Source organism: Auxenochlorella protothecoides, assembly GCF_000733215.1.
Source record: "Auxenochlorella protothecoides strain 0710 unplaced genomic scaffold scaffold124, whole genome shotgun sequence".
NCBI classification, from domain to species: domain Eukaryota; kingdom Viridiplantae; phylum Chlorophyta; class Trebouxiophyceae; order Chlorellales; family Chlorellaceae; genus Auxenochlorella; species Auxenochlorella protothecoides.
Window position 1 is genome coordinate 192692 of NW_011934327.1, and position 21796 is coordinate 214487.

At 65.0% G+C, this 21796-nt stretch overlaps 7 protein-coding genes across 7 annotated transcripts in view; 3 read left to right on the plus strand and 4 right to left on the minus strand.

Annotated features, from left to right (window-relative positions):
* The window catches only part of F751_1219 (Epidermal growth factor receptor substrate 15-like protein), a gene marked incomplete at both ends in the record, with an annotated part of 3568 nt that extends 2046 nt beyond the window's left edge, over positions 1 to 1522 (minus strand). The window contains 4 exons of the mRNA XM_011402107.1: positions 422 to 673; positions 839 to 901; positions 1178 to 1379; positions 1497 to 1522. Coding sequence (XP_011400409.1) covers positions 422 to 673; positions 839 to 901; positions 1178 to 1379; positions 1497 to 1522 — 543 coding nt within the window. The remainder of the gene's footprint in view (positions 1 to 421; positions 674 to 838; positions 902 to 1177; positions 1380 to 1496) is intronic.
* Positions 1523 to 2534: 1012 nt separating this feature from the next.
* F751_1220 (26S proteasome non-ATPase regulatory subunit 2-like protein B) lies at positions 2535 to 6058 on the plus strand (the record flags this gene model as incomplete). Its single annotated transcript, XM_011402108.1, has 7 exons — positions 2535 to 2751; positions 2987 to 3368; positions 3650 to 3765; positions 3999 to 4741; positions 4877 to 4989; positions 5099 to 5406; positions 5691 to 6058. 7 exons carry the CDS (start codon positions 2535 to 2537, stop codon positions 6056 to 6058), a joined length of 2247 nt encoding a protein of 748 aa, XP_011400410.1.
* A 665-nt stretch (positions 6059 to 6723) lies between these two features.
* F751_1221 (Extracellular serine proteinase) lies at positions 6724 to 11850 on the plus strand (the record flags this gene model as incomplete). The annotated part of the gene is made up of 12 exons (XM_011402109.1): positions 6724 to 6762; positions 6900 to 7426; positions 8176 to 8748; positions 8882 to 8963; positions 9072 to 9156; positions 9350 to 9747; positions 9990 to 10249; positions 10480 to 10613; positions 10763 to 11052; positions 11153 to 11297; positions 11488 to 11717; positions 11830 to 11850. 12 exons carry the CDS (start codon positions 6724 to 6726, stop codon positions 11848 to 11850), a joined length of 2784 nt encoding a protein of 927 aa, XP_011400411.1.
* A 799-nt stretch (positions 11851 to 12649) lies between these two features.
* On the plus strand, positions 12650 to 13741 carry F751_1222 (Peptide methionine sulfoxide reductase A4, chloroplastic; the record flags this gene model as incomplete). Its single annotated transcript, XM_011402110.1, has 4 exons — positions 12650 to 12800; positions 12931 to 13235; positions 13403 to 13525; positions 13661 to 13741. 4 exons carry the CDS (start codon positions 12650 to 12652, stop codon positions 13739 to 13741), a joined length of 660 nt encoding a protein of 219 aa, XP_011400412.1.
* On the minus strand, positions 12822 to 13307 carry F751_1223 (hypothetical protein; the record flags this gene model as incomplete). Its single annotated transcript, XM_011402111.1, has 1 exon — positions 12822 to 13307. The coding sequence occupies one exon, from the start codon at positions 13305 to 13307 to the stop codon at positions 12822 to 12824; it is 486 nt and encodes a 161-aa protein (XP_011400413.1).
* A 200-nt stretch (positions 13742 to 13941) lies between the features above and the next one.
* F751_1224 (Epoxide hydrolase 4) lies at positions 13942 to 15578 on the minus strand (the record flags this gene model as incomplete). Its single annotated transcript, XM_011402112.1, has 4 exons — positions 13942 to 14397; positions 14598 to 14673; positions 14875 to 15351; positions 15505 to 15578. The coding sequence occupies 4 exons, from the start codon at positions 15576 to 15578 to the stop codon at positions 13942 to 13944; spliced, it is 1083 nt and encodes a 360-aa protein (XP_011400414.1).
* Positions 15579 to 15889: 311 nt separating this feature from the next.
* Positions 15890 to 21425, minus strand: F751_1225 (DIS3-like exonuclease 2; the record flags this gene model as incomplete). The annotated part of the gene is made up of 16 exons (XM_011402113.1): positions 15890 to 16136; positions 16350 to 16491; positions 16642 to 16781; positions 16956 to 17149; positions 17366 to 17460; positions 17676 to 17776; positions 17982 to 18067; positions 18248 to 18373; positions 18532 to 18676; positions 18792 to 18860; positions 19066 to 19173; positions 19326 to 19525; positions 19720 to 19818; positions 20013 to 20102; positions 21148 to 21289; positions 21373 to 21425. 16 exons carry the CDS (start codon positions 21423 to 21425, stop codon positions 15890 to 15892), a joined length of 2037 nt encoding a protein of 678 aa, XP_011400415.1.
* Positions 21426 to 21796: the final 371 nt, after the last annotated feature.

The following is a 21796-nucleotide window of genomic DNA, read 5'->3' on the forward strand; positions in this document are numbered from 1 at the left end:
TACGAAGTTATACGACCGCGGCGGTCTCCATCTCCCTTCGCTGCTGCGCCCCCCCCAGCACGCGCGCGACGCCGGACCCCGCCAGGCGCAGCGCCGCCAGCGAGTCGGTGAAGAATCGGGCGCGATCAGCCGCCGCGGCGCGCGCGGCCTCCGCGGCCACCGCCTCTGCGCGCGCGGCGTCGAACGACCGCCGCTCCGCCTCCAGGCGCTCGCGCTCGCCGGGCGCCAGCCCCGCCAGGCGCTCCGGTGGGAAGGGCGCCGGGCCGGCGGGCATCGCGACGCCGGGCCCCGCCGCCGCCGCGCCCCCCGCACCCGCAGCATAGGTCGCGCGGGGTGGCAGCTCGCCCAGCGCCCCCGCGCGGAAGATGTCGCTGCCGCGGGACTCGCCGCCCATCGCCCCCAGGTCCAGCGTCCCGGCCACAGGCGGGAACTGGCCGGAGGGCAGGGCCTCGGGCAGCGCCCGCCCCGCCTTCACGTGCTCGATCAGGTACAGGGCCTGCACGAACTGGTGGGAGGAGAGGTGTCCTGCCGCCCCCGCCACCAGGTCCCAGATGCGCTTCAGCGCGTCCTTGGGCAGCCCGCTGCGCATGAAGACGCCGAAGCAGTCCACGCCCTGCACCACGCCGTTGCGGTTGGCGTCCAGCTGCGCAAAGGCGGTGGAGAAAGCGGCCACCTGCTCCGGAGCTAACGGCACGAAGCCGGCGCCGGCGGCCGCCCCGGGCGACTGCGCGCGCGCGGGGGGCGGGCGCGGGCGGGGGAGCCCACCCCGGCGCCCGTCGCCGCTGGGACCGAGATGCCGGTGGGCACGGCCAGGCCCTGCAGCGTTTGGGGGGGGAACAGGGCCGGCCAGGCCATTGACCAGGCGCAGGGCGGCCTGGTCGTCCAGCACGCCGCCGTTCAGCTTTGTGAATTGGGGGGAGGGTGGAGGGGGGGAGGGGGAGGTTTGAGGGAGAGTTTAGATGGGAGGGCAGGTGATGGAGAATGGCTTGGGAGCCATGGGACGGAATGGAGTCAGGGACACACGATGGCCGACCCGCATGAAGGCCACCGCGTCGTGCAACCGCAGCAGGTCTGCTAGCAGATGACCCGCCAAGTCAGGCCATCTCAAGACTGCGCGAGATTGACTCTATTCCCCCGTCATACCACCAATGCGTCACAAACAGAAAACCTCGGGTACCTGGGCCAGGGAGACGAGTTTCATGGCGGTGTAAAACTCCCTGCGGTTCAGTGAGGGCCGGTCCCCCGCGACGTACTGCCAGACCTTGAAGAGGGTCGGGTTGGTGGGGAGGCCGGACTTGGAGAAGAACTTGACGGCCTCACCCCCTGAAACGACACCGTCCTTGTCGGTGTCCGCCAGCACAAACCACTGGTTGTAGAGCCTGGCCACGGGGAGAGGTGGGGCCCAAAGGACTGTGAGTGAGCAGCATTTGTACACCCTGATACGCAATGATAACACGTCATCGGAGGATTCGGGAGTCAAAAGCCGTCCGACTCACTCGAGCTCCCCACGGTTCTCCGCCATGGTGGCAGATCACTCCCCGGCACTCCTGGTCGGTGATCCGAAAGCGAGGAGAGCAAATACTCTTTCAGTTCAGATCCAAATCAGGGAGCAGCACAGAGCAAGTTTGGGGTGGGTCTAGGCGACAGGACGTTGCAATCAGCGCGTTCTCGGTCAGATTGTGTTTGTTGGTGATGCGGGAGACTGGGCGGTACCATCAGTGAGACACCCCTCTCGCAGCCTGGCATGATTATAACCAGGGCACGTAAGCTCCAATCCTGAAGCTTGAGTCCGACATCTGAGCATACGTTCGGACCTCGAAAAGTGATCGTTCGTGATCACCGGGACCGAGGGTGCCATGGTAGCGGCTGAGGCGGACAAAGGGAAGACAGGAAACAAGAAGGACAAGAATGCACCAGAGGCGAGACGGGGGCGCTTATTATTTGTATGTGCGTGCATACGAAATCTTCCACCTTGGAGGCCGGCGCAAGGCATTGTCCTTCGACCCCTCGATGAACTGATCGAGCCCTCGATCACTCGCCCGCAGGAGGAGGAGCTGTCCGAGGAGGACTTGGCGCTGAAGGAGAAGCTAGAGCAGTGGGTGGAGCAGATTAAGACCGGAGACTCGGACGCACAATGCTCTGCGGTGGAGGGCATGAGTGTGGAAATCAGGTGCAGGGGGGTGGAGGCTAGGGGCCAGGGAGGGGCTCGGTGATCAATGGTAAGAGCTGCCACACTGCCCATGGCCTGAGGCCATTACGTCTATCTAGTCACACAAATGCACGCTGCATGCAGGTACCTAGGCGGGTCCAGCCCCACTGCCGTGCGTCAGCGGTCTGCCAAACGTCGAGCTCACAGGACCCTGCCCCATCCCCCTCCACCCCACCGCAGGTCTGCCACCAGCACGATGACCTCTGTGCCGGCGCCACTCAAGTTTCTGGCCCCGCACTACGCCCCCCTGGAGGCCACGCACGCCGCGCTCCCCGCCGGCCACCCCGCCGCCGCGCCGCTGTCGGACGTGCTGTCCGCGCTGGCGATGACCTCCGCGCCCGGGGGCTCCCGCGCCTGCCTGCGCTACAAGCTGACGGGCGCGGCGGGGGGCGTCGTGGGGGAGAGGGGGCACGAATACGTTCGTCACCTGTCGGGGGAGATTGGGGAGGAGGTGGGCGCGCGCCGCGCGGCGGGCGAGGCCGTGGACGACCTGCTGGCCCTAGTGGACCTCATCGTGCCCTACGACATGTCCCACAACGCCGGTGCGCAGGGGGAGGGGGCCTGCGTGGGTGTGGCTGCTTTCTTATGGAGGGGTGTGTTGGCTGCCACGGCCCCCCGCCTGGTGCTCGGCAGCCAGATGCCACAACCGTCGCTGCCCTGCAGCGCGCAGATGGCCACAGCCGCCCTCCGCTCCCCCTCCCTGCCCATGCGCCCTTTCCAGGCCCCTTCCTACCGCGCAGTCGTCAACCTGTCCCCGCAACCCCCCCTTTCACACAGAGCCGGACGCCATTGACCTGCTGCTGGAGGTGGACCGCGTGGCGGACCTGCCGCGCCACGTGGACGCGGGCAACGCGGAGCGCGCGGCGCGCTACCTCCAGGCCTGCGCAGCCTACCTGCCCGAGCCGGAGGACGAGGCGGCGCTACGCGCTGTGCACGCCGTGCACATGCGCGTGGGGCGGCACGCGGGCGCGCTGCGCGTGGGCCTGGCCCTGGGCGACGCGGAGCTGGTGGGCGCGGCCTGGCGCGCCGCCGCCGATGGCGGCGAGCGCTGCCAGCTGGCCTACATCATGGGGCGCGCCGGGTTCGTCCCGGACCTGGAGGAGGGGTCGCTGGCGGTGGCGGACGAGGCCCTGCGCGAGCGCTACTTCTCCTGCTACAGGTGATTGCGGGGGGGTGCTGTGTTGTCTGTCGTGTGGGGGAAAAGGGACGGAGCGGAGCAACCCCGACATGATGGAGCGGTTTTACGAGGCGGGAAGCATGCCCTGAGCATGTTTGGGCACAGCGTCGGGAGGGGAGCGGGGTGCGGCGCGGGGGGGGCATGGGAGCGCTGTGCCCAGGCCGCTGCCGTGCTGAGCACGACAAATGGTCGTTTGTGCGGCACACTTCAACTTTCATCCAGTTTGCCCTGACAAATCCTCATCTCAACCTCACCACCCCCAGCAACTCGAGGCTGCCCGAGCTGTATGCCGCGTTGGGGCGGGACCTGGATGTCATGGAGCCCAAGCTGCCCGAGGACGTGTACAAGATGCACCTGGTGGAGGGGCGCGTGCCCACAGGTGGGCAGGGGAAAGAGGGGGTGGCTGGTTGTTTCTGGGGCTGTGTGGGCGAGAACGCGGTCGGGAAAGCGGTCACTGTCCATTTTCTACCTGGTGGGAAATCGTGGTGGAGCCTGTGCCAGTCAGTTTCCGTCCTGGTCCTCGCCGGCTGCTCTATCCTTGTCAGTCCTCCCCACTACAAGGCAAGATGCCCCTCCTGACCGCCATTCCACCCCCACAACTCCATCCCCAAGGCCCTGCGGTGGACTCGGCACGTGCCAACCTGTCGGCCACCTTTGTGAACGGGCTGGTGAACGCCGGCTTTGGCAAAGACAAGCTGGTCACACCCGGGGTGGAGGACGACGCGGTGCACTGGGTATTCAAGAACAAGGACCACGGCAAGCTGAGCGCGGCGGCCTCGCTGGGCCTGGTCATGCTGTGGGACCTGGAGGGCGGCCTCCCCGCCATCGACCGCTTCCTGTATTCCAACGACCCGCACGTCGTGGCGGGCGCGCTGCTGGGCATCGGCGTGCTCTCCTGCGGCGTGGCCGACGAGGTTGACCCGGCCCTGGCAATCCTGTCGGAGTACGTCGGCGGCGCCGAGGCCTGGCCACGCATCGGCGCCGCGCTGGGCCTTGGCGTCGCCTACGCGGGACGCGGCCGCGCCGACGTCGCCGACCTGCTGGCCCCCATGGTGGCCGACCCCGACACGCCCATGGAGGCCACGGTGGCCGCGGCCCTGGGTCTCGGCCTGGCCTTTGCCGGCCGCGCGCACGGCGGCGCGGTGGAGGCCGCGCTGCAGGCGCTGATGCTGCGCGGCGAGGCAGAGCTGGCGCACCCCTTCGGCACCATGCTGGCCCTGGCCCTGGGCCTGCTCTTCCTGCGCACGGGCGAGGCGGTGGAGGCCACGCTGGAGGTGGTGCGCACGCTGCCCCCCGCGCTGGCCGAGCCCACGCTGGCCACGCTGCGCGCCTGCGCCTATGCCGGCACGGGCGATGTGCTGCACGTCCAGGCCCTGCTGGCCATCGCCGGCGGCGCGGGCGGCGGGGCGGAGGGGGCGGCGGGGGCCGGCGGCGGTGCCGCTCCTGCCACCGCCGCGGCGGCGGGCGCCAAGGCCCCGCCCGCGCTGCAGAGCACAATCGCCGTGCTGGGCGTGGCGATGGTGGCCTCGGGCGAGGAGCTGGGCACGGCCATGGCCTACCGCGCGCTGGAGCACCTCCTGCAGTACGGCGAGCCCAGCGTCAGGTGGGGCTGCGTTTTGTTTCCGCAGGGGCAGGGCTGGTCCCCCGAGTGCCCATGTGCCCCGGAGGGGGCTCACACAAACCCGTGCGAAACACACCACCCCCCCTCGCAGGCGAGGCGTGCCGCTGGCCCTGGCCCTGCTCAACGTGTCCAACCCCGAGGTGGGTGTGATGGACACGCTGTCTCGGCTGAGCCACGACGCGGATGCCGACGTGGCCGGCTCGGCGGTGCTTGCCCTGGGCTTCGTGGGCGCCGGCACCAACAACGCGCGCCTGGCCGGCATCCTGCGCGCGCTCTCCTCCTACTACCACAAGGAGCCCACGCTGCTGTACACCGTGCGCCTGGCCCAGGGCCTGACCCACATGGGCAAGGGCCTGCTCACCCTGGACCCCTACCACGCCGACCGCGCCCTGCTCTCGGGTGAGGAGGGTGGGGGGGGAGTTGGGTGTGCTCGTGTGGGCATGAGTGTCAAGTTCTGATGGGGTTCCACCCGACGCATGCCGTTCCGTCGGGTGTGATTGTGAGGAGGGAGTGCCTTTTCAGAAAGACACTGGCTGCATGGCACGAGGGGAAGGGCTGCTCTGACCTCGTACCCCTCTGGAGGCTCGTGCACCTCGGGACCGGCCCAGTACACCCACAGAGGAGACTCCCCACTTCACTCCTCACCATGTGTTTGCTGACGGAACACGCCTCCCACCCTGCAGCCCCCGCGCTGGCGGGCATCCTGACGGTGCTGTTTGCGGGGCTGGACATGAAGGCGTGCCTGGGCGGGCGCCAGCACTACCTCCTCTACGCCCTGGTCCCGGCCCTGCACCCGCGCATGCTCATGACACTGGACGAGGAGGGCAAGCAGCTCTCCGTCCCCGTGCGCGTCGGTGCGGCGGTGGACGTGGTGGCCGCCGCGGGGCGGCCCAAGACCGTCACCGGCTTCCAGACCCACACCACGCCCGTTCTGCTCTCCGCGGGCGAGCGCGCGGAGCTGGGCACCACCAAGTACCTGCCCCTGACCAGCGTGCTGGAGGGGGTGGTGGTGCTCAGGCCCAACCCGGACTGGGTGGAGGAGGCGGAGTGACCCTGCGGCATCCTGCTCCTGCTGTGAACCAATCCTGGACTCGCAGGAGCAACCCGGAGGCGGGGGCCAGGATCCGGGCAGGGCGCGGTGTGAGAATGGACATTCGTGGGACCGATCATTATCAAGCAAGCAGGGTGGGAAGCCTGACGATAGCGCCTGACACAGATCGGCAACACGACTCCTCCCCTGGGGAGCGGGCGACGTATGTCGAGGCGGTAGAACAGGGTCGCGCAGCTCGTGCGCAGGGGGGTGGGGGCATGGCACCCCCGAGTCAGATCCGCAGGCACGATCGGGTGGTGGAGTAGTTGGGCTGGGTGCGTGAACGAGTCCCTTGAACATGGATCTCAACCCCACCCTGCCTGCCATGCCCTCTCCAGGGCTGCCCCACCTCGGCCGACGCTGCTGGTGGGGGACGGGAGCCTGGAGGCATGCCGAGATGCATACGATCGCCTGCAGCGCAAGGTGCTGGATCTCCAGGTCGTCCAATTTGGTCTCGATGGGAAGAACGAGCTCCCTGTACCCCCAGGTAACGCGCGATCGCGAAGTAATGCTCGTCAGGGTTTGCGAGGGTTCAGCCATCATGAGACACCTCCCCATGCTCCTAACAAGCAGGGAGAAGCCCCTGGAGCGACCTGGTGCCCCTGGCCCGATCTTTGAGAGAGACCATGACCTCCCTGCATGAGAGTGGGGACCTGATGCGCCAGGTGGGCGGAATACTTGTGTTGCATGGCCAGGTGGGAGCGCGGGAGAAGGTTGTGACATGTGAAGGCATGCCATGCCCATGCTGCACAAGCTGACGCCCAACATCCGCTGAGCACGCGCCGCACTGCGACATCATCAGGTGTACGAGCTGTCCCTGGACATCTGCGTCGAGGCCCGGGACCTGGGCGAGACGCTCAAGTGCGCCCAGACCCTTGTGCACTCCCTGTACCCCAGGGCGGCGGCCGCCTCGTCCTCACCCGCCCCTACCGCGGCCTCTGCACACGTCGACGCGCAGCCCTGGGCGACGGCGGCCGCGGTGCTCACGCTATGCCACGCTGCGCTGGATCCTCGCGGGACGGGGGGCATGACCACCGCGACCAGCCTCGCTGCCCTGCCGGAGGCCGTGCTGCGCAGCCCCGAGGTGCGCTGCGCGCTGGGCATGCTGTGCGCACTGAGCCGCCGCGACTGGACTGCCCTGCTGTCCCGCGGCGCCGGGGCGCCCAGGCGGCTGCGCTGCGTGCTGGCGCAGCGCCTGGCGGCGGGCAGGGCCGAGGCGCTGGCCGTCCTCTGCGCCTCCTACCGCTCCCTGGAGGCCGAGGCAGCGGGGCGCTGGCTGCAGTGCCCCGCCGCCGAGCTGCCCGCCCTCCTCAAGGCCCTGGCGGATGGGTGAGTGGGAGGGCGGGCAGCTTGATAACTAGGTGCATGCAGTCATTCGGTGTTCTCCATTTTCCGAGATGCCTAGCGGGGAATGACATTTCAATGTGGCGGAAATGGATGGGAGGTATGTGGAAGCGGTCATAAGATCATGAAATTGCCAACCCATACCAATGGGGATCATGCCGCCTGGCCATGCATGCTGTGGCGACTGCATGCCAACAATCGTTTCCTTTCCTACTGCCCTGCAGGGGGTCCCAAACTGCCCAGCACGCCCTTGATGAGATGCAATGGGAGGACAAAGGAACCTATGTTCTCTACTTCAAGTCCTGAAGTGTGCTTCAACCATGTACACAAGGGAAGGCACACCCTGTACCATCGTGTGCTTTTGTGCCGATCAGCTGGCTTCATGTGCATCGCATCGGGCGCAGTCCATTGGTATATGATGCAGCACTACTTGTATTGCATCGGAGGCTCGTGTTCATACATTTATTGCACAGAATCAAAGCTTTACCGGCCAGGTCACTCTTCGTACACCCTGTATACGATGGTGGTTCTCCCGCCATCATGTCGGGAGTTCGCATCGGGAAGGGTTCAAAGTTTGTTACCCGACAGACAACGGCGCGAACGTACGAAGCCGCCCATGCACAGAGCCAGGAGCCCTGAGCTATCGCAGAGGCGGTCGTTATCTCCTCGAACCTCTGTTCCCAGAAGGAGGCGTCCTGTGGCGGACACACCGTTGCCCCGTACCTGACTGGCAGAATGCTCAGCCGGAGCTGGGCAGCGGCCCTGTGCCTGTTGTGTGCCGGCCTCGTCCATGCCGAGGAGGAGCTTCCATGCTTGTCATGCGTCCTGTACTCGGCTGTCGACGCGACAGCCCTCCTGAATGAGGTGCGGGAGCTGATTGTTCAGTGCTGTTGGGGGAGTGGGGGGAAGTACCATGGGATCGCAGCCGAGACCTGCTCCGGACCAGGTGGTATCCCATTTCATTCTCCAAAGCCTGCTCATCACGCTGCGCCCTCGCCATCAACCAATATACAGATCACTGATTCTGGGGACACTGTCTTTAACACCAAGCTGGCTTCTGGCTGGCAGCAGTTTGGACAGGGGGCTCGATTCCCCGTCCCCATGAATGTGGTGGAGAACCGCAACGACAGCGACAACAGCATTCCCCGAGGTCTCCTGACCGCCACCGTTGCACCCTGGGGAGAGTACAGCCTGGGTGCCACCGTCCCCTTTGCCGGGGATGGCCTGCTCGAGCTGTGGATCAAGGGGAGCGTCATGTTTGGGGCCGCCATCCAGTTCCGTGATAGGCGTACGCTCCGGTCCTCCAGGTGAGCACAGCACAAGCCGCTGCATGTCATGCGGCCTGAGTACTTGAGACATGCAGTGTATCGTGACTCGGAGAGGGCTTGCCACTTGCTCCAGCCCCACCACGACTTGATCCTCCCTTCCGTAAATCCGCAGGCCGGCCTCCCTGAACAGCCGCTTCAACCCCACCACGTTTGTGGTGCTGGGCCCCGACGACAGCGGCTGGTTCAGAGCCCTGGTGAGAGCCCACAGGCCTGACTAGGTTGCACTACGTCTGAAGCATGTTGATCGTGACGAAGCATGAATTCTTGCCTTGGAGTGACCAGTTTCCCTCCCATTTCTCTAGGTGAATGTCACAGCCGCCACGGATGTTCCAGGCTATTCCTGCACCAGCAACACCTGGGACACCATTTCCTTTGTCGACATCTCAGGTGGGGAGGTGGGAAGCGGCCTGGTTCTACTCCCGACCCTCCGGCCTGCCATGGCAGACCACCGGGTCGCAGCTGCCACCTGCCCTCCGCACTCTGGCAGCCTCTTCCCCTACTACACTCTACTACCTGCAGCGCCAGTCTCGACCCATTGCCAAGCAGCCCACCCCACCTCCCTCCCACCTCCGTTTTGCAGGCCAGGGCTTTGCCCTGGCGATCGCCGAGGCCAACCTGTTCCCCGAGGAGCAGGAGGTCCAGACGGAGTCGGCGACCACAGGCATCCCCGCCTCCCCTTCCGACGTCGCGATCAACTCCGCCAGCGACCTGGTCCCCCTCTACGGCCCCTCCGGCGAGCTGGTCATCAACACGGGGGCGTTCCCTGACAGCTACGACTTCCTGCTGGCCCTCAAGCCCACCGCCACCTCCGGCGACGTGGCCAGGATCTGCAACACCCTGGCCGGCACCGCCAGCGGGAATGTGGCGGAGTTCAGGGGGAGTTGCAATGCCGGGCTGCAGGCCCAGATCCTGAACGCTGAGATCGACTCGGACTCCCCTCTCAGCTGGCCCTTCACCAGCGTCACACTCAACTCCGAGGTTGGGGGAGGGGAGCGGCTGGAGAGGAGGGTGAAGGGCGCGCATGTTGTGGTTGGAGATCGGAAAGCAGTGTGCCCAGGCATCCGCGGACACATCGCGGTTTGAATCCAGCATGCGGTGCGGGGGCAGTGGCTCCCTGGGTTTCAGAGGCGGCCGCATCGATCACCTCGCCTGACGACACCCCCACCTTTGCCTCCCCGCCCCCACCCCCCAACACCACCACTCTCCCCTCTCCACACCAGTTTGACCTGAACAAGATGCGGCAGGCTGTGGGGAGCGTAGTCCGCTACATCGAGCGCGACCGCATCACCGGCATCACCGACGTCGACCTGCTGACGGAGGCCGGCGAGGCGGGGGGGGACCCCGCACCACGCAAGGAGCTGGAGGGCACGGTGCGGCGGGCGCTGCTCAGGGCGGCCACGCCCGAGGTGGAAAGCTTGGAAGAGGGCAAGCTCGTGGCGAACGAGGTGCTGACCGCGCAGAGCGACCCCATCCCCTGGGGGTGCGCAGTGCCTGGGCCATTCTTTTCAGAGGAGGGGGGATACCTAGGGCGCTGGGAGGTTGGGTGGGCCCGACATCGGGTTGGGGGAGGTGAACACGGAGATGCCGTCTCCTGGACTCCTGCTGATGACGAGGGAGGATGCTGACCAGGATGCCGGGCCTGGGCTCCCCTCCTGTCCGGGCGCCTGTCTGCCTGACGCAGGCCGTGGGCCCCCTCCTCCGCCCTTGCAGGCTGGACCGCATCGACCAGGGCGCCCTGCCCCTCAACGGCGTGTTTGACCCCGTGGGGGGCGGCGCCGGGGTCCACATCTACGTGCTGGACACGGGCCTGCTTTCCACCCACGAGGACTTTGTCGGCCGCGTCGGTGCGAGGGGTTTGCCGGATGCTGTGGGAGTGGGGAGTGGGGTGTGTGGCGCTCCCCTGCCCCTGGCTGCCCCTGGCTGCTGATGGTGAACACATGAGCACCCTCTCCATCCCACAACGCCCATCCGACCCTCACACCTCCTGCCTCAGGCGAGGGCGTGAACTCTGCGGGCGGGGCCGACACCAGCGATGGGCAGGGGCACGGCACTCACGTCTCCGGCACCGCCATGGGCACCCGCTACGGCGTGGCCAAGCAGGCCATCATCCACCCTGTGAAGGTGCTGGGCGACAACGGCGCGGGGTCCTACAGCAACGTCGTGGCGGGGCTGGCCTGGGTCAAACAGCACGTGGCCGCCAACGGCTGGCCGGCGGTGGTGTCGATGAGCCTCGGGGGGGCCTTTTCCCCCGTCATCAACGATGCAGCCGCCGACGTCATCGCGGTGGGTGGATGGGCTGGGGGGTGGGAGGCAGGGGAAGGGCGAAGGGTGGTGCATCCAACACTTCCTACTCCACACGCCTCCTTCTGCACCATCCCTGCAGGCGGGCATCCCCGTCGTGACCAGCGCAGGGAACGACTACGGCGGCGACGCCTGTTCCCAGAGCCCCGCCTCCCTCCCCGGCGCCATCACCGTCGCCAGCAGCGATGACATGGACATCATCTCCGCCTTTTCCAACATCGGGACCTGTAAGGCGGAGGAGGGGGATGAGGGGGAACTTACACAGCACGAGAGTGAATGCAGCCTGCTTTTCGGGGCACAGCTCCTCTGGCCCTGCACCATCCGAAGTTGCAGCCCAGGCCGTCACGTTGCCTTGGTCTCCTGGCGGACGATTGTGCGTCATCCCACCGCCCTTCCCGTCCCCCACCGACCACGCAGGTGTGGACATCTTTGCGCCCGGCTCCGACATTACCTCCGCAGGCATCGCCTCCAACACTGCGTCTGCGGTGCTGTCGGGGACGAGCCAGGCGGCACCCCATGTGACTGGCGCTGTGGCCATCATCCTCGGCCAGAACCCAGACCTCACACCTGACCAGGTCAAGGCCAGGCTCGTGGCAGGGGGGGCACCGATCTCGTTCAGCCCCTCCACCGCCCCCGTCTTCCTCCAGGTGAGTTTTGCTGGGGCCAGGGGGACACCCTTGCATGTGAACCCCCCGCAGCCCTTATGCGACTGCTCCCAGCCTTCACCTCACCAAAATTCCCCATGTGATCCACTAACAGACGCAGGCCAACACTATCTGATCCAGAGAATGAGGACCGGCAGCTGCTGCACTGAGATTTTGTCCACTGAGTATGTGCTGACTGTGTGCACAGGCTGCCGCCAAGCCAAGCTCATGCCTGCAGCTCCCCCTGTTACATTTCAATAAAGCAGCACGTGAGATGCAACAGTGTGCACGGATCGCTTGAATCCGTTTACGACCGACATCTGGAGTCCAGGAGACGAGGCCTGTAAGCACTGATGCGAGACCACCACAGGAACACCCGCCGCCAGGCGCACCTGAGATTTCCTGATGCACGGAAAGGATAAGGCGCCGTGGTGGTCGTATGTATGATTGAGGCCACCCAGCACACCTGTTTCACCATCTGTCAATCTGTTAGTCCAAGTTTCAAAGAGGGATCAGTGCCTGTCACGTAAATGACCACCACCGCATGTGCCCAGCAGAGCGCTCCTGCCCACGGCACCGGGCGGCAGCCCCAGCTTCGTGCTGCGATCGCGACCACAACACCGTCCCACAGCCTGCCGCCCTCGCACCAACCTCTCAGAATCAGTCGTAAGATGGCCATTCTCAGCATTGGCGCCGGATTCGTCAGTCTCAGCCGCTCCCCCGCAGCACATCGCTCGGTGAACAGCGCTGTCCACAGATTCGGTGCAGGAGCCGGTCGGCAGATATCGCAGCGACCCGGCCAGGCGTACATGTTTCAAGGCTTCCCATTCAATCTCGTGAGCAAGCTCGCATGCAAGCGGGTTGTCAGGGGGAGCATGCCCTGAGTGTAGGCCAGACCGGGAAGTGATCTGCCTGTCGGTCCCCAGACACCCCCCATGCACCTCGCTCATCTCCTGAGCCTCACGCTTGCTGCCCTCTTCTACATCCAGTTTAAGGGTCGTGACGCCAGCATGTCGGCCGGAAAGGGCGCCACGGAGCTCGCCCCAGCGCAGGCCCCGGCTGGGCAGAGCATAGCCACCTTTGCAGGTCTGGCAGAGGAGGCACGCATCATTTTATGCTGCGATGCCCATCTTGGGCATGCTGTGGCTGCCAGAGTGGCTGAGCCTGCCTGGCAAAGCTCGTGCTTGAGCTCTCCCCCTTGCCTCCCCTCCCCCAGGCGGCTGCTTCTGGGGCCTGGAGCTGGCCTTCCAGCGCGTCCCGGGGGTGACCCACACCAGCTCCGGGTACACAGGGGGTGAGGTGCCCTCCCCCAGCTACGAGGCGGTGTGCTCGGGGCGCACAGGGCATGCTGAGGCCGTGCAGGTCTACTACGACAGCTCCACGTCGTACCCCAAGCTGCTGGACTGCTTCTTCGAGCATGTGGACCCCACCACCCTCAACCGCCAGGGTGGGGATGTGGGGACCCAGTACCGCTCTGTTATCTACTATTACGACGACGCCCAGAAGCAGGCGGCTGAGAAGGTGCGGCGGAGGGAGGGGTGTGGGCCGGGCCCCAGCTGGAGGATGGCGTGTTTGCCGTGAAGAGCGAGGCATGCTTGGGAACGCGCAATGCACATCGCTGTCCCAAGCCCCTGGTCATTTTTGGTCGTGGCGATCGAGTGGGTGCGCGTTGCCCCATCCATGTGCAGGCCATCCAGGAAGTCAACGGGAAGCTGAAGGCGGGAACCTTCCGGCGTGTGGTGGGGAACAAGGTGGTGACCACTCTGGAGCCTGCCACTGACTACTACATCGCAGAGGACTACCACCAGCAGGTCCGCCGGAGTCCCCTGGTGCCATGCCTGCGATGAGCAGGTGACTGGCATGCGCATGTGTATTTGGCCTGATCTGGGAGTGTCCCAAAACCCCTCGCCTCATTCCATCCAGTCCTCTGCCTTTGTCATCTGCAGTATCTGTCCAAGGGCGGAAGGTTTGGCTCGCCCCAGAGCGCGGCCAAGGGCGCCACCGACCGCATTCGCTGCTATGGATGATGCGGAGAGGCCGGCTGCCCGAATGTTGGAAGCCTGGGCCGTCAAGAGACTGCTGCACGTTGGCATGTCTGCACTGCATGCATCCCTATTCTCATTCTTGTCAGTGTTTTCCCGCCATCTTGCTTGGTGCATTGAGGCGTGTTGTCATGCCCCATCATTTGATGGCAGTGGTTCACGAGGGAAAAGAACCCCAGTCAGCATCACAGCAAGGCGACGCAGGCCTGCGCAGAACTCACATGGCGGGGGTGGAGCAGGCTGTCGGCGGAGGACGCAACGGAGCTGACGCCGGCATGTCGCTCTTTGGGCCCCCTGCCCTGCTGGACCCGCCACGCCTCCAGCTCCGCCACCAGCGCCGCGGTGGGCACGTGCGTCTGCGACCCCGGCGCGCTCGCTGCCGCCGCCTGCACAAAGGAGGCGCCCTGCAGCAGGTTCTGGAGCACGCCATTGACCACGGTGGCCTGCTCCCGAAAAACAAAGTGGGCGCCGTCAAGGAGCAGGAAAGGGGCGCGCAGCCGCCGCGCCAGCTTGGCGCCGTGCCGGGGGGCGGCCACGATGTCGTCCCTGCCGTGGATGACCAGGCAGGGCATGCCCGCGCCGCGGATGGCCCGACACTCCTTCTTGCTGAGGCTGTGCCTCCAGACGGCCTGCAGCTGGCCCTGAACGAGGGGGATGTGTTCAGTGGATGGAAGGGGTGAGACAGCCTGCCAGGATTTGTCGCTGAATTTCTATTGGGTTTGGGCGTGGGATCGACCAGGAGGGCCACATGCACTTGATGGAAGCCTCGTGATGTTGTTGCATACACCAGTGCAGGCACATCCGTCCACAGGATCAGGACCATGTAGCCTCGGCAACATACCGTCATTCCGTGGGCTGGCTGGGATCCGTCACCCTGGGATGCTGCAGCCAGATACTCCTCCAGCAGCAGCTCATGCCTGTGGGGCGGTGGGAAGTGCATGAAGCTGGGTGACGAGGGGGATGCTGATCAAAGCTCCGCAGGGCCATTCCCGCACTAACCGGTGCCAGTCAATCTCCCCTCCTCCCCCTCGACCAGGCTGACACAGACTAGTCTGCCCAGTCACATTTGCAATTGCTCTCAGCAACCCATCCCACATACACAGCACTGCAGACCCCACCTCGAGACGTCAGCCCGCGCGTCCTTCTGCTTCAGGGTCCGGGGGGAGTAGTGGAACTTCACGTCCAGGGCTGCGCGCTTTGCCACGCTGCTCGCCATCCACAGCTGCAGGCCCAGCCAGAGGGAGCGGAAGGATAAGGGAATGGCCTGCCAGCCGCCCCCCGTCCCAGAGATGAGCGTGAGGGAGGCTGTAGCATGGGGCCAGGCCGCTGCCAGCTTGGCGGCGACCATGGCCCCCATGCTGTGGCCCACGACGTGCACGCTGTCCCAGCCTAGCGCTTCCAGCACCGCCATGCAGTCTTCGGCCATGAGGGTCGTGGAGTAGGCGGAGGGGTGCTGCGGCGCATCGCTGGCGCCCACCCCCCGGTTGTCCAGGCACACCAGGCACCCCTCGCTCAGCAGGCCGGCCAGCTGGGGGGCCCACGTTATGTGGGACGCTGCAAAACCCATGATGAGCAGGGCTCGAGGTGTGGGAGACCTGGGGGTGGGTGTGGAGGGGAGTGAGGCCAGGCCCCGGGTCGGCCTCCTCCAGGTCTCTCAAGGACCGCGCCGCACCGCCACTCGGAAGCCAACCCTCCGACACTGCCCATGCATCGCCGGCGTCCAGCCCGCACATGCCGTCAGGGCTCACCCGTGCGCATTCCTATCGTGTCCGTAGACATTGAAAAATATGCTTGTGCCGTCCTTGGAGAGTACGTGCGGCATGCAGGCAGGGAGGGGTCCAACGTGTGGAGCTCGTGGGGGCTACGAGCTGGTCGCTTTCCTTCCTACCGAGTCTTTGTCATGCTCAAGCACCGAATCTCTACATGCATGCCAAGTCTATGATTGTATGTGTGTGAACATTCGAGTGTCTTCGAGGCAAGATTTGTCAATGACGGTGTGCCCGCCATGTCTCGTGGGATTTGGAGCGACCAGCAGCAGCCAGGGACAGGCCAGATGCTGAGACTGGTTGACCGGTCCAGAATGGTCTTGGCCCCCCTCCAGCGATAGATTCTGTTACATAAAAGGTTGACCCGTCATGCCTGATCCAGCATTGGCGTGGGCTGAGTCACTGCAGGGCCGGCAAGGTACGCCGTGGCGATCAGGTATGCAGGGCTCCCATCCCCGCGGGTCTTGCTGGTGACGATCAGGGGCAGCTGACTCAGCAGTCTAAGCGTGAGCGGGAGGCATGCGGACTCCACGCCTGGAGCGACCACGACCGGCCGCAGTGCCTTGGCCCACTCAGCTTCAGCCTCTTGCTGCCCCGCCGACAGCGTGAGCCGCCTAGAAGGGTTTGATCCAGGGAGGGTGTGGGGGAGAGGGGTTCATGGGCGTCGATGCAGCACCTCGTCCTTGTCAATGCCAGAAGGACACTGCCAGAAGCGATGACCGCACGGCACGGCAGGGCGGGACAGAGGCACCTGGCACCCTTGCCTGGTGCTATACAGTCCCAGGCAACCCCTATACAGTCCCAGGCAACCCCCCTCCCTGCCTCACATGTCCTGCTTGTCCCAGGCACCGACCACGTTCCGTGGGGACGGCCCCGGTGCGACCAGGTCCGACACCTGCACCCTCAGCTCCTTGCCAATCAGGGGAATGTACACGTCCAGATAGCGCGGGCCGCCCACGCCCACCACCACTGTGGATTCAAGGCGGGAGCGCGGAGGGGGGTGCGAAGATGGAGCTGGCAGCGCAGGTGTGAGCGCAGCTGTGGCATGACCAGTTCCCACCTGCGATTTCTCGCCACACGGATCCCAGCCCGCGTCGCCAGGGACCCCCCGGCACACACCTGCCCAGCAGGCGTGCGGCTTCCGCTCCAGCATCTGCAGGAGGTGTAGGTACAGGACGCCGTCCTGTACCGCCTTGGCAGCCGACTTCCTCTCGTTACAGTGCAGCGCGATGCGCTCCAGCTCCTCCGCCTCCGGGCAGCTGCGCGGAGGGAAGCCAAGTGGGGGGGTGATGCGAAGTGATGGGGCGACGCCGCGCGGCACGTGCCTGCGGACAGAACCATGCACACCCCAGTCCCACATTCGCCGACCTGAGCCTTTCCCCCTCCCCCAAATAAGTCCTGGGCAAACCTCACACCCCTCCCCGCCGACTGACCCCCAGCGCTGCAGCGCCACGGCCGGCTCGGCGCCCGCCTCCACCTCCAGGGCGGCGGCCAGCTGGCGGTGCACGGCCACGTCTGGGTACCGCCGGATGGGCGAGGTGAAGTGGGTGTACCGCGGGGCCGCCAGCGCGTAGTGCCCCCAGCCGGAGGCGTCCTCTGACGTGCCCGTGCAGAAGTAGGCTGCCGTCTGCTCAGTGGATTTGTGGGTGCGGGGTGGCTCGAAAGGGGTTGGAAGGGGCATAGAGGAGTGCGACCTGGGCAGTCTGTGGGCCACATGCCTGGGAGCACCACGCCATACTCTTGCCCTCGGCCGGGACCAGACGCAGCGCCAAACGCTGCGCACGCACACTGGGGCTCATCCCACGCATCCTCTGCCGATGAACACGCACCCCTCCACCCTCACCGTCATGGGCTTGGTGACCATCTGCGTGACGGCGCTGACAAGGTTTGCATCGCTGTGCGTGGCACGCAGCCGCTCCAGTGATGCTTGCAGGGACCCTGCGGGGGCAAGGGACGGCAGCCTCTGGTGATCCCAGCTGCAGCGGGGGGGGCGCCAGAGCATCGGCTCTGCACGCTGCAGGCCGATGAGGGGTGCAAATGACATTTACTGGAAGGCGGCGCGGGGGCAAACCCCCCAGTGCTGAATGTCGGATGCATCAGCAGTCCTCGCGACGCCTCCTGTTCGTGACAGCAGCAGCAGCCATGCCCGGCACCTGCTGTTCTGACGTCCAGGGTGACATTCAGGGCTTCCAGCTGCCCAGCCAGCTGCGTGAGCTTGGACGGGCTCGGCGCCGGATGGCGGCGCAGCAGCGCCCTGCGGTGCGTCGGAGCAGCGGCGCCGGCTTCCTGGGCTTGCCACGTGCCCAGAGCGGGGCAATGCAGGCCATGGATCCCTTCACAAGGAGTCAGTGCACCCTCGCATCAGATGGGCTGTGCCCCAACATGCAGAGGGCGCATCGTTCTTGCTCTGGCCCAGCATCGCATGCACCGGCCCCGGCCCCGGCCCCGAGCATCCCCACCTGTCTGGGAAGACATCGGCGATCTTGTTGGCTGCAGTGGTGTTGGCCAGCAGCATGAACTCCTCCACCAGCCGGTTGGCATCCGTCTGCAGGTTGACGCAAGGGGAGGCTTTGGGGGGGTTCCAGGCACCCAAGGCAGCACCAATCGCACCTCGCAGCATGGAGCCGGCCAGGGCGCCAGGCATGCAAGAATGCAGGGCCTGTCCTGCACACGCCATCAGGTGGGATGCGGACAGTCTTGCCTGGATCTCGGCGATAAAGTCCACGGGGTTCCCAGCCTTATCCAAGGCAAAGAACAGCTTGGTGTTGTCGAGCCGCAGGGCTCCTCGCTGAAAGCGCGCGGCCCTCAGGGCCTTGGCCAAGGCGTGGAGGGCCAGGCAGTCCCTCTTTATCTACGGAATGAGGGCGGGAACGGCGGGGAACGATCAAGAATACGGTCGGGAAACTGAGCGGCAAGCGGTGTCACTTCAGCACTGCTGGCACTCAGCCTCAGCTCCCAGGGTCGCAATGTCGAATTCCCTCCCACAACCCCCCCTCCACAGTGCCTCACCTCCTCCCATGTGTGCCCCGGGGTCAGGACCACGGGGGTCAGGCCTGGGCAGTCTGCTGGCTCCCTCCCCTCCAGGACCTCTTGGACGTGCAGGTAGGAAAGCTTGGCGCAGGAGTGGATGATGCTCCTCCCGATCCATGTGCTCCTGAGCAGCGGTGGGAGAGCGCTGCCTTAAAGGGCTTCCCTATGGCATTGAAGGGGCTTCCCTTCCAAAACACGGTCTCAGACTGTGCAGCACTGGTGTCTGGAACATGTCTCACCGAATGCTGCCGTCTGCGCCCATGTCCCAGACGATAGAAAAGGCGAGGCGATCCACCCCCGCGTTCAAGCTGCATGGAGGGGGGGGCACGGTTGGGCTTTCCTATGTCTGGGGATCACTGAATTCATACAAAAATGCAAGACACATCAGCATTCACTTGAAAAACTCGCATTCCTCTCTGCACCCTACTCAAGAATGCATTCGTCATCACACGCCTCGCTCAACAACGACCTGCACAACATCACAGCGAGGCCCCGCACCCAGCCGCCACCCACCTGCACAGCTCCTCGCAAAGGAGTCGTGGCAGCATGGGAATGACATTGTGCACCATGTAGACACTTGTAGAGCGGGTCAGGGCCTCCTCATCCAGCTCAGTCGCATGCCTGAGACAGATGGATGGTCGACGGCTGACGCATGAGTCACCAAGGAGGCTACAGGATGGACCAGTCCTGCTTGGCTCTCACCTTTCCTTCTTCTAGCCCAAGCCCCACTGGCATCAAGATCCCCATCCACACCCACTCACAAACCCACCCACCTGACAAAGTGGGACACGTCTGCGATGTGGACGCCCACGCGGTAGCTGCCACCCCCCAGTTCCTGAATGGACAGGGCGTCATCCAGATCCCTGGCAGTGGGAGGGTCTATGGAGAAGGTGCGGGCGGACCGCAGGTCCCGACGCCCCACGCATTCTTCTTCGCCGATGCGCCAGGGAGTCTGGGGCAGGCAGGCCATCACCTGCAGCCATATAGTGTGGGCAGGAGGAGATCATGGCGAGCACATGCATGGGGTGACGAAAAGACCGCGCATGGAGCATGCACTCTCTGACGCCGGCTATACAGGCTTAGACTGGGAGTGGACACTCGAAGCCAGGCGGTACCATCTCAAACCGTTCGTTCCAACTTCCAGAGGCACACCCAGGACCAGTATACCTTGCTGTCGAACGAGTCACCCTGGGTGATGCCTTCGCTGGCCAGACAGGCAGCAGTCTCACTGAGGAGGTCGCCAGCCTGCCCCAGGCTGCCTCGCACCTGGCAAGGAAGAATGCAATATATGTGTGAGGACCATGATGCAGGTGCAATCACACACCAGCATGGAGTTCCCTGGCAGACACGCAATCAGGCGCTTTTGGTAGTACAGCACCTACACAAAGCGAGCGTCATCTCCTTGCCCATACGGCAAGAGTTCCACGCTGAGCCCGGGGCTGAATCAGGCATCAACTCACCTCGGCCGTCGGGCACTCCATGCCATCCTTCCACTGGAGGACACGACCCGACACCAGAAGGTGCTGGGTGCCAGTTGCAGCAGCCATGGCCTTGGAGAGGAGAGAGGAGGAGATTGTCGAAGAGTGTGTGGCATTGAGTCCACACGGGGGTGGGGAATGGAGGGTGCAGCCAGGAGCATTTCGTCGTTTCTTCCCAGATTCTCTGTACACCCGCATCCGTACACGGTGCCCATGCAGCGTCATGCAACGCAGGCTCCACAAAACTGCCCCCTGATCCGCACCCTTTTGATCGAATCGGGGAGGCGGGAGGCATCCACACTCATCCTGGGCAGGCAGGGCGATTTGGGGACGAGGCAGAGCTGTCTCGTCCTGGGATCGGCCAGGAGCATGCCCACCACGCGTTCTCGGCGAGGGGATGGCTGCAGGATGCCCACCACGGCCCCCGTGGCCCTCGCACTGGGATTGCGGCTGAGCAGCAGCTGCAAGTGGCCCAGGAGAGCCTGGGGGGATGCCGCGCTGGGAGCTGGCGGGGGACATATGAGTCAGGCTGAGTCAGCGTGCTGGGCCTGACATCCAGATTTCGATGCAGGATCCAAAGACGTGATGCTGCGGATATGTTGCACACCCCATCGCGATGCCGCTGATGCATCCAAAACATATGCCCCCGCCTACCTGGTTCCAGGACCAGGGACTTGTCAAGCTGGGATGCCAGCTGGTGTACGCCGTCAGTGCCAAGCGGAGTGGATGGCAGGGCTGCTTGCTTGGGGCCCTCTGCCTCTGGATGCTTCTTGGAGCCATGGGGGGACGATGCGCCTGGCTGCGGGACTGGAACAACAGCGCCGCTGCCGCTTGGCGCCGCCAGAGTCTTGGCACCAGGCTGTCCTGCTGCTTTGGCTGGAGTGCCTTCCCTAGTGGCGCCCGCGCTCGCAGGTCCTCCAGCCCTTCCTGCGCCTCTGGCAGGCTCAGACCTCACATACCAGTCCTGGAATGGCAGAATGAGCAGCGCCACCTCATCGCCCTCCATGGAATGGCCCTGGGCCAACGCACCCTAATACCAGCGTGGGGACATCGGAGAGTTGCAGTTTGGTGAAGTGCTTGGGATACATCCCGATGATGACTACCTCCATCGCCGCACCTTGATAAGGATGTCGTGAGAGAGGCCCGGCAGGGTGGCGAAGGCCTGGGAGGTATCCGAGGCATTGTAGCGGATCACGGCACGGAAGAGCGTCCCTCTCTTCAGGCCCTGCTGCAAATCTGCCGGGCTATACTTCTTGATACTCGGTGCTCGGGGGGGAGGGAGGGTTGGAGGCCTCGGGAGGGACAGCACTTTTGGCTCGGATTTCGAGACGCCCTGTTGCACCTGTGCGGCAACGGCTGCCGCTTGGGACTTCTTGCCAGCTGCCTTCTTCGCATGATGTTGCTTGCTGCCTGAGCCAAGGCCCTGTCCTTTGCTCTTGGCACAGGCTGGAAGTGTCTGCTGTGCTTTGGGGGGCACTGCAGTTGTCTTTGAGGAGTCAGGCTCCGCACCCGAGTGCTTGCGACGTCCTCCAGAGGTAACGCCTGGCTCGGAGGTGGTGTGCTTCGCTTTTGCTGCAGCCGCAACTAGAATACCTCGTCTGCCTTTCTGTGCCGGAGGTGTCGCCTGAGCAGATTGATGCGAACTCTCGGCAACCAGCTGCACCTCCTCGACGTGTATGGGATGGGACTTTAGCCGGTCATTCTTCGACATTCAATCAATGCAGCACACTCAAGGTGATAAGAAGTGGCGGAGCCTACTCCCGGTA